Genomic DNA, 10,754 nt, shown 5'->3' with positions numbered 1-10,754 from the left:
GTTTTAAGATTAAATCAACCGAGACAGAAGAATAACAACCTTGCCCGATAGGTGGGCCGTGGACATGAATATACGATTTCCACAACAAATTTAGCATTCCCATGGTGAAAACAAAAAAGACGCCAATCAAACACATCAAAGATTATACACCCCCCCCCCTCTCAAAAAACACATACACAAACACCTATGAAGCTTGATAAAAAGTCTTAAGGGCGGTTCTCAAAAGAAAAAGAAAACTGTTTTTTTTTTTGAGGATCTGAAAAAGAAAACTGTTGTGAACCGGTAAGCAGCAGCGCGGGTGGCCTTAGCGATAACCACCAGCTCAATCAAACCCGAGACAGGTGCATGATTCCCCATTCATTTCCTTTCCAAAAAAAGCTGAACCCGCCGCTGCCACGCGGGCCCTCCCCGCCGGTCCCGATACTCCCGGCCCATTTGTTATCGGTGGTTTGCCCCGGCTCCAAGAAAGAAAGAAAGAAAGAAAAGAAAAGACATCCGCTGCCCCCACCGCGGCGGCGCCCCTCCCTCGTCGATCCAAATCGTCTCGCCTCGGCAGCGACCCGACCCAACCCTACCGCGCCCGCGCCTGCCAACCACGCGTCCCCGTCCCCAAAATTCACGGCGGCCTATATAACCCACGCCCATCCGCCCCCCTCTGACCATCCTCTTTCCCCCTCCCCCCCTTCCGATCCGCCATGCCTCCCCTCGCCAGCTCCCTCCTCCTCTCCCGCTCCGCCGCGGGGCCCGGCTCCGCGCGCGCCACCGCCGCCGCCGCGGCCGCGATCTCCAGGCCCGCCGCCGCGGAGCCCGCCCCCTGCCCCTCCGCGCCCGCCCCGTCCCCGCTCCACGCGGCCCGCGGCGGACAGGGCCCGCGCGGGGCCTTCGCGTCGGGCCTAGCGGGCCGCCTCTTCGGTGGCCGCCGCGCCGCCGCCCGCTCCTCGTCCTCCGCCGCCGCCGTCTTCGAGCGCCGATTCGCCTCCGCCGGTAAGGACCCCCCGCCACCTCGAAACGGATCGTCGCGTCGCGTCTCGGCGTCTCGCCCTCTCCTCTCGCTAACGGGGTATCCTTCTGTTTATTCGTTTGTTTCGCAGCGACGAAGAACTCGTACGATGAAATCCTCACGAGCCTCGCCAAGCCGGGAGGGGGAGCCGACTTCGGCAAGTACTACAGCCTGCCTGCGCTCGCCGATCCGCGGATTGGTGAGTTGTTTCCCAGTTCCCCGCCATTTTCGTCTGCTATTGTGGCGTGGTATGCGTCCTATGCGGTCTGATTCCTAGCCCGCGCCGTGTGTTGGGTGAATTGAGAATCTGATCGGGGCCTGGGCGACGATTTGGTCCCTTTCGGTCTCTCTGTTGCCGCTTGTTGCGAGTCGGAGTGGGTGGATTGTTTGGTTCTCCAGCGATGCGTAGTAGTCTCTGATCTGCAACTTGTTGGATAGTCTATAATGTTGGTGAATTTTGGCTGCTCCACGTGTTCCCATGGAGCGAATTGTCAATTCTGACGGTGGAATTGGCCTCTGGATGCGTTGTTTTCTAGTCAGTTTTTTTATATCGCCGAATTATGTGAATTACCGATGATTTGACCCATCACTTTTTTATTTATCAGATCGGCTACCCTACTCGATAAGGATTCTGCTCGAGTCGGCAATCAGAAACTGCGACGAGTTCCAGGTCACGGGGAAGGACGTTGAGAAGATCCTAGACTGGGAGAACAGTGCCACCAAGCAAGTCGAAATCCCGTTCAAGCCAGCCCGAGTCCTCCTCCAGGTATTGATCCTGATTCCTGCCATCGTCTCCACTTTTTTTGTTCCAAGTTGTCCAGTTGCCGTGGAAAGAATAAATGTGAGTTGGAAAGATTCGAGTCAATAGCTTTTGATGGTAGGAATATTGGAAATGGAGGTCCCCTTTCCTATCCTTTCACGAAAGTGTAGTTCCCCAATCACCATGTCTTATTTCCCATTATGTATGTGATGTATGATTGCTGCTGTCACCTGGATTTTTAAAGATAGAAATCATGCACCAGTAGGTGATAGGTTTCTGTATAAGATTAGCTGCACCGTCATCACATATTCTTCTTCGAGTGACAATTATAAAAGTCAACACTTCTATTTTAATCTGGCAAGTGGTACTGTAAGCTGGATACATTGCTTATTTTTTTCTGATACGTTTCTGCTGAGATGTTTGATGATGTGGATCCTTGCTCTTCTTTCTGAAATCTTCAGTTTATTCACTTCATCATTTGTCTCTTTATAGGATTTCACTGGTGTCCCAGCAGTTGTTGATCTTGCTTGCATGAGGGATGCTATGAGCAAACTTGGCAGTGACCCCAACAAAATTAATCCTCTGGTGAGTTTATTGACCAGTGTGGCTACATTTACTATCTCCTTTCTTAATAACTTCTTGGAAATATATTCGACATTCTTGTTTGGTGTACTGTGTGACTTATCCTTCAGTATGCCACATTTTGATATGTGATGTGACAAAAGAATCATCAAGTGAACATGCTTATGTTGTGCTACAATTGATAACCAAGTTACTTAACTGATCATATATATGTTGTAAGAACTGCTGCATTGATTGAGAAATTCTGTTTTCTAACACGCCTATGATGTTTTGCCATTTACACTGTTCTTGATTTCTCATAGCATCTCTTTGGGCCTTCATCCTTATTATCTTAACTAACAGCCTTTCATCTTATCTTGTTTAATAAACACTAAGGTAGAATGCATGATTGTGTTTGAGTGTTTCTATTCCGAACGTATATGCTTTATTGAACACAGATTATTATCTTAACTAAGGTAGAATGCATGATTGTGTTTCTATTCCGAACTTATATGCTTTATTGAACACAGATTATATCATTAATTATTGATGTTTTAAGTGTGAATGTATGACCATTTAGTCTTAAATATTGAGGTTAGCACCTTAGCATATCATCTAATTCCAGTTAGTCAAATTATGACATTTATTACAGTTAGGGTTTGAATGATATGCTTGCAACTTCTTAATCCTATGAACTATAGTTGATTAAAGGGTTTCAAAAGATAATCCATGTAGCCTTTTCCCCTCAAAAGTGGGTGCTAGTGCAGCCTACAACTGCTCTCTTTGTCAACTGACCCCCAAGGGTAGCTTTAGCATGCCAGTTTTATGCTCGTGTCTTTGTGCTTTTGCTTATATTGCTGCATGTATATTTTTTCAGGTACCTGTAGACCTTGTTGTGGATCATTCAGTACAAGTTGATGTGGCAAGATCGGAGAATGCTGTTCAGGCAAATATGGAGCTTGAGTTCAGCCGTAACAAGGAGCGGTTTGGATTTTTGAAATGGGGTTCCACTGCATTCAATAACATGCTTGTTGTTCCACCTGGATCTGGAATTGTTCACCAGGTATTTCAGTAGAACAACTATTTTGTTCTCAAATAATCATTTAAGTTACTTCCGTTAGTAAACACTAACAATTCCGTTTCTAGGTGAATCTTGAATATCTGGCCAGGGTTGTCTTCAACAATGGTGGGATACTTTACCCTGATAGTGTTGTCGGCACAGATTCACACACAACTATGATAGATGGTCTTGGTGTTGCTGGATGGGGAGTTGGTGGTATAGAGGCAGAAGCTACAATGCTTGGGCAGGTGAAGTTAATATCTGCTGATAACAAGTTTCTTATCTCTGATGCTATGCCTGCAATGATTTATGATTTATGTTTGTGGCCTGTCTGGCATGAAAAAGAGGGGGTGGTGTGCTGGGATCATCCGTTTATGCCAATTTTCTGAATTGATTGTGGTCTGTTCTGCAGCCAATGAGCATGGTCTTGCCAGCAGTTGTTGGTTTCAAGTTATCAGGGAAGCTGAGGAATGGAGTTACGGCCACAGACTTGGTTCTAACAGTAACTCAAATGCTTAGGAAACATGGTGTTGTTGGGAAGTTTGTTGAATTTTATGGTACCCCTCATATGCCATTGCTTTGTAATTCACACCGCTTTCTTTTACGAGCTTCTCTAATGTTACACACTACACAATTTCAGGGGGAGGTATGGGTGAACTATCACTTGCTGATAGGGCTACTATTGCAAACATGGCACCAGAATATGGTGCAACTATGGGTTTCTTCCCAGTTGATGCCAAGACATTGGACTACCTGAAGCTAACTGGCAGAAGTGATGAAACTGTATGTTATAGGCTGTTGCATTTTGATTTGCATCTTAACTGCACACGCATCTAGTTTTGACAGTCACATTCTTTAGGTGGCCATGATAGAGACTTACCTGCGCGCCAATAATATGTTCGTCGACTACAAGCAGGTGAATTCATACTTAATCTTATTATAAGTTGTTTGGTGTGTGTTAATATATATTTTAGTTATTTATAATACTGATGATGCTTCTCCCTTGATGTAGGTTCAAGCTGAAAGAGTGTATTCATCTTATCTGGAACTTGACTTGGATGAGGTGGAACCATGTCTGTCCGGACCAAAACGGTAATGTGCCTGGAGAATTCCTATCCTTGGCATATGCGTAGCCTCATTCATGACTAATGAAAGATATACTCAACAGGCCTCATGATAGAGTGACATTGAAGAACATGCAGTCAGATTGGCTTTCTTGCCTGGACAACAAAGTAGGGTTCAAGGTAAGAATTTGCTCTGTATATTACGGCAATACTCTACTGGTATTCCTGTGTTATTTGCCATAATCTTGTTTATTTATTGATTAGATGGATGGTTATCATTCTTTGACATCCTATGAAAATACAATGTTGATTAGATGATTGTCGGAAAAACAATGTTGATTAGATGATTTGGATTCCATACTTCTATAATATTTCCGAAAATACATGTGCAAATAGTCCATATTTCCTGTACCTTTTTAATTTCCCCCTTCCCTTCTCTTATGCTCACTACACTGTTTCTGTGCAGGGTTTTGCTGTCCCCAAGGAATCGCAGGCTAAAGTTGCTGAGTTTTCGTTCCGTGGGACGCCAGCAAAGATAAAGCATGGTGATGTTGTAATTGCGGCTATCACCAGTTGCACCAACACATCAAATCCTAATGTAATGCTGGGAGCTGCTTTGGTTGCCAAAAAGGCTTGTGACCTAGGCCTGGAGGTTTGTCTCACTGTCCTCAACTTTATGTATTCTGATTTCTGCTTATAGTTAAATTTCAATTGAGGAACTCCATCATGTTGGTAATTTGTACCCTCGTGTGCAAATGCTGCTGTTAAAATGTTTGAAATTGTTGCAGCCTTTTTCTCTTATTACAAGTTAAGTGTATGATTTAGTGCTCCTTTCTCTGCCTATGTTCTGTTAATTTAAGGTTGCCAACTTTTGCTCTAGTTTAACACCGTTTGTATTAATTAGGTGAAACCATGGATTAAGACAAGTCTTGCACCAGGTTCTGGTGTTGTGAAGAAGTACTTGGACAAGAGGTGCCTCTTGCTTCTCCAGACTAAAAGTTCCCTTTTTTTGGGGATCCTTGGTTAATTTTTTTTCTTCATTTTCCTTTGCAGCGGTCTGCAGAAGTATCTTAACCAGCTTGGCTTCAATATTGTTGGCTATGGGTGTACAACCTGCATAGGAAACTCTGGAGATCTTGATGAATCCGTAGCTGCTGCAATTACTGACAATGGTGAGATTGACATTGCTGGTTGAGAAAGGATTGAAAGTTGTGAAAAAGTGCATTTTACTCACTTTTTTATCTTTCAGATGTTGTCGCTGCTGCTGTGTTGTCTGGGAACAGGAATTTTGAAGGCCGTGTACACGCATTGACCCGAGCAAATTATCTCGCATCTCCTCCATTGGTTGTGGCCTATGCCCTCACTGGCACGGTAAGAGAACATGCAGTTTTCCAATGTTGAAACCTCTGCATATTATTTCAAACTAAACTGTGGAAGTACCGCAACAAAGAAAGATTGCTGTCATTTATGTAATGCTACTACTTGGACTCACCAATACAATTTCTGGGTGAGAGGAGGGCTCTTACCTACTAAGCTAACTGCTACTACTTGGATTAACCAGTAGAATTGATTAAGCCCTGATCTAAGCTAACTAGTTAAACCTTCTGCCTAAATATTCTTATTATTTTCTAACAATTCACTAGCGGAAGCAAGGTGCAGTTCTACTAAGCTAACAAGTTAAAACTTCGCCCTCCTTATTCTTGTGATTTTCCTTTCTGAACTGTGGACCATGTGCTGCAGGTTAATATTGATTTTGAGAAAGAACCAGTAGGCATCTCAAAGGATGGGAAGGAGGTTTACTTCAGGGATATTTGGCCTACCACTGATGAGATTGCTGAGGTTGGTACTGCAACTTTTACTTTTGTTATATTTATCTCCCTGTACTCTTTGAGACCATATTAGATTTGAGATATTCCTCATATTTGTGCTGTTAATTCTTCTAGGTTGTTAAGGCGAGTGTGCTCCCAGACATGTTCAAGGGCACATATGAGGCAATCACCAAAGGAAATCCTATGTGGAATGAGCTGCCAGTATCAGCAAGCACTCTCTACCCATGGGATCCAAAATCAACATACATCCATGAGCCTCCTTATTTCAAGGATATGACAATGACCCCTCCTGGCGCACGGCCTGTGAAGGATGCGTACTGTCTTCTCAACTTCGGTGACAGTATCACAACTGATCACATATCCCCAGCTGGAAGCATCCACCCAGACAGCCCAGCTGCCAAATATCTAAAGGAGCGCAATGTTGAAAGGAAGGACTTCAACTCATATGGCAGCCGACGAGGGAACGATGAGATCATGGCTAGGGGAACTTTTGCCAACATTCGTATTGTGAACAAGTTCTTGAAGGGAGAGGTTGGCCCCCAAACCATCCATGTACCATCAGGGGAGAAGCTTGCTGTTTTTGATGCTGCTATGGTAATGCACTAGAACTTCATAGAATCCAAATTTTGGTTTTCAGTGATGCAACATACTCCTACTTAGAAAGCATTCAAATCTCATTGAACGATTTTCATTTTTTGTGTTTGTTTTTGACAGAAATACAAGAACGAAGGGCATGACACTATCATCCTGGCTGGTGCTGAGTATGGCAGTGGAAGCTCAAGGGATTGGGCTGCGAAGGGTCCAATGCTTCAGGTAACTATGCTTCCCACCTGTTGTTTCTTTGCTTACACCATGACACTAGCTGTCACTAATGGGTGTGGTGCTTTGACTTTGTGACTGCAGGGAGTGAAGGCTGTGATAGCCAAGAGTTTTGAGAGGATTCACCGTAGCAATCTCGCTGGAATGGGCATCGTCCCTCTATGCTTCAAGGCTGGGGAGGATGCCGACACTCTTGGCTTAACAGGCCATGAGCGCTACACCATCCAGCTTCCGACTGATGTGAATGAAATCAAGCCTGGCCAAGATGTTACGGTCACAACCGACAACGGCAAGTCGTTCACGTGCACACTCCGCTTTGACACCGAGGTACAGACAATTCTTTCCTGAGCATTTTGTCTAGGCGAGTGTTGACTATCAATGGTGATTTCTGATGTTCAAATTGTCGATTTCCATTCAGGTGGAGCTTGCTTACTACACCCATGGTGGTATTCTACCATATGTCATCAGAAAGATCGCAGCCGAGCAATAGAGAGATGATTGCGACGACGAGGCAAATTGTAATTGTTGTAAACAGTTTGTTTAGCAAGTCCTGTTTGAGGAGTACCCCCTCAAATAACATCTGAGATGTCTGCAGAGAACTCGGAAATTTTGAGCGCGTAACACGCTAGGTTTTTGTTTGAAGGCACTACTATGTTAATAATATGCCTCACAACTGATGAGATGCTTTTGCATATTGTAACGGTCTATGAACACTGAAGTGGAATCAGCCGAAGGAATGTCCACATTGTTTTCTTACTTCTGGTTGTTTTTTGATACGTCTATTGTTTTAATTCCATGAACAGTAGACGTATCATTCTGGGATTGATGACTAGATTCGGAAGCGCACTTTTGGCTCCGGGCGGCGCGCGCCCGTTGTATCTTGACGGTGCAGGATGTCTTTAAGATGTGTGGTTAAGGTAGTGGAGTTTCATTTATGAAATCAGTAAAGAAACTTTGATGGCTAATACGCCCTGTATACGGCCTTGCTCTCTGCGGAGGTGACATTCTGGTGCAGATTAGAAGAGGAGTTCGGTCATGCATAGTAATGAAAGTTGGCCAGGTTCTTCAATGTTTCTGTAAATGCGCTGACGTGCTTTTTTGTATGTGAACTGTGTGTGTGAGATGAATAAATATCCTGTTTTATGGGGTTAATCCTCGACTAATGACCAATCCATTGCATGCCGATCAATTAAAGAAAGAAAACACAACACACGACTATAACAAACGAGGTGATTAATTAGTGTAAGTATTTCGGCCTAAAAACATTTCAGTTCAAAAGCAAAGTGAAAGATTCGAATGTGTTAGTCCTGATCCTTAATTATAGCGAAAATGAGACGATTAATTAGTGCAGGTGTTTGGGCTAAAAACATTTTGGTTCAAAAAGCAAAGTAAAAGCATTTCGAATGTATTAGTCACCTAATTCTTAATTAGATAAAGATGAGGCTATTAACCAGTGCAAGTATTTCGGCTCAAAATGTTCCGACTCAAAAAGAAAAGCGAAAGTACTTTGGATATATTAGTCGTCTGATCCTTAATTAGAGCAAAAAGGAGGTTATTAATTAGTGCATGTATTTCAGATGTAATTAGTCGTATGGTCCTTAATTTAAGAAAATTGAAGCGACTAAATAGTTTTGGCTTAAAAAATCGGTTTAGAAACCAAAGTGAAAGTATTTTTGGATTAATTAGTCGTCCGATCCTTAATTAGAGAAAAACGAGGCGACAAATTAGCATTTGCATATGATCTGTGTTATTAATCTGGCTATTAATCAAGACAGGTTGATTGAGGCATTATATATGCGTGGTGAGTTGGCAGGAGATTTCAGATAAGCGCAGGATTCATCATTTAATGCTGACATGAGCAGAACCCACTTGAATGCGAAATACTAATTATATACGGGTTGACTGTCGTAATTATACACAGAAGAAAATCAAAGAGATACTAATTACTGACGGCTTTGGATGAACCTTGAATGGTGAGATTTAGGAGGGTGGCGTGAGCAGGTTCTCCTTCGTATTTCCGACTAGATTCAGCAAATCCCGGTGCTGGTAGTAAGAACGATTATTAGAAAGTTGGCCTGCACATGCCAGGCTCTTAAAAGCAAGAATGCAGATTTGAGCAGGTGGAGTTTGATAGATGAACCTCCTTCCCGGATTTGACGAATGTTGGATGCATAAATACCTTTCAGTTAATGTATTAATACAAAAGGTCTAGGACTACGAGGGTGGTTGGCCTCCACAGCCTCCATATTTTGAGGCACTGAGGTCTCGTTTTTGGAGCGAGCTTCATAAATTATGCCGATCACAGCGCATATGTCGGACTCTGCTAGAGTGCATTTTTGCGTGTTGATTTTTATACTAGCTGTTATTATGGCGATCTGCCACATATGACACATCTAATAGAGTTGTTGCAAGGGTCTTACTTTCATTGATTTTTTTTTGATTGTTAGCTACTACAGTAGCATGTACAATAACGATAGTTGAGTTTGTTATGTTTTTCCCTTCCATCTCGATGATGTTATTTGTATTAGCTTGCGTGTCATCGTTTCCTAGCGCTGCTTCAGACTATAGGTTTAACTGCTGGTAACTGTGTGGAATGCAGTCGCGAGCCGGGGAAAGTTAAAGTCACACTGTCTTTTGGATTATAATCTCCATTTTCTCTTGTCCCACAGTCTATCTAACCAAATGCATGGTCGTGTGAGAGCCCAACAGCCCACCAGCGGTGGCTGCAGTGTCTCGTCCTGCGGCTGCGCTGCCATGCGGGCTTAGTTAATGGAAGCAAAAGAGCTCCGTTGGTTCAGGCTCGTTGAGTTGATTCTGGAGCTTGTTGCAATGTGCATTTGGGCTGAGGAAAACTCCTGTATCTATTGAGGAGTTCCTAGGGCCCTGGATAAAAACATTTCGAAAAGAAGATAAAAAACTTGCTCTAGTGGGGATTTCTGCCTTATTCTGGGCTGCTCTACCCTCTGATGTGAAGGATGGAGGGGTGTTTCAGGTCCTAGTAGATAGGTCTGCTGCGTTGGTGTGCGTTTTGAACTCTGTAACATCACTCGGTCTGGTTGGGTTTTCTTAATAAAAATCAGAAGGGGAGAGCCATTCTTTTATCAAAAGAAAAAGGGCTTGTTGAGTTGATGATTCTTACCTCTTTGTGTGTTCTCGGGTAGTCTGTTGGCTCTTCAACCTACATGCCCTGGTAACCAGTGGCGGAGTTTGATAAAGATTGTTGAGGGGGCGAACGCATGATTTCTTAGAAATTTTTAGGGATACACTCAAGATTTTTTCTAGAGTAGGGGGGACAATGGCCCCCTTTGGCCCCCATGAAGCTCTGCCACTGCTGGTAGCCATTTAGTCCGTCGCACAATTGACCATTGCCTACTGATCACCGAATACCGATAGAGTGAATCTGAAACTAGTAATACTTCTCATCCAGAAGGACAAGAAAAATCAGGGTAGTATGTGTAAAATAACCCCAAAGGATTTGTAGTGTACCATAAGGGAATGTACTACTTGTGTGCTAAATGTGCTAAATTTAGGATCAGATTCGACCTCACATTCGGATACAAGAAGGGCAGATGCTTAGTAGACCGCTGCTCATCTTCTTTTCGCACTCTCCTGCTTGTGCTGCATCAACAACCTCTGAAGATGGCAAAGGCACCGTCAATGG

General features: G+C 43.7%; 1 protein-coding gene across 1 annotated transcript; it reads left to right on the top strand.

Moving 5' to 3' along the window:
• The first annotated feature begins 680 nt into the window (after positions 1–680).
• Positions 681–7,849, top strand: LOC119304043 (putative aconitate hydratase, cytoplasmic). Its single transcript, XM_037581205.1, has 20 exons — positions 681–984; positions 1,092–1,199; positions 1,606–1,766; positions 2,253–2,345; positions 3,199–3,384; positions 3,468–3,629; positions 3,794–3,938; positions 4,022–4,164; positions 4,241–4,297; positions 4,394–4,473; positions 4,550–4,625; positions 4,912–5,097; positions 5,350–5,417; positions 5,499–5,617; positions 5,695–5,816; positions 6,186–6,284; positions 6,389–6,868; positions 6,989–7,087; positions 7,178–7,420; positions 7,512–7,849. The coding sequence occupies exons 1-20, from the start codon at positions 696–698 to the stop codon at positions 7,581–7,583; spliced, it is 2,988 nt and encodes a 995-aa protein (XP_037437102.1). The 5' UTR covers positions 681–695; the 3' UTR covers positions 7,584–7,849.
• The last annotated feature ends 2,905 nt before the right edge of the window (positions 7,850–10,754 follow it).

This window comes from Triticum dicoccoides, chromosome 5A (assembly GCF_002162155.2).
Source record: "Triticum dicoccoides isolate Atlit2015 ecotype Zavitan chromosome 5A, WEW_v2.0, whole genome shotgun sequence".
NCBI lineage: Eukaryota > Viridiplantae > Streptophyta > Magnoliopsida > Poales > Poaceae > Triticum > Triticum dicoccoides.
This window is presented reverse-complemented; position numbering and strand designations above follow the sequence as displayed.

Bases quoted from the DNA above. Each gene is read 5' to 3' on its own strand.
- LOC119304043 (XM_037581205.1), top strand. From the start codon at position 696: ATGCCTCCCCTCGCCAGCTCCCTCCTCCTCTCCCGCTCCGCCGCGGGG. The intron at 1,200-1,605 runs GTGAGTTGTTTC...TTTATTTATCAG, and splicing joins GCTCGCCGATCCGCGGATTG to ATCGGCTACCCTACTCGATA. The intron at 2,346-3,198 runs GTGAGTTTATTG...ATATTTTTTCAG, and splicing joins CCAACAAAATTAATCCTCTG to GTACCTGTAGACCTTGTTGT.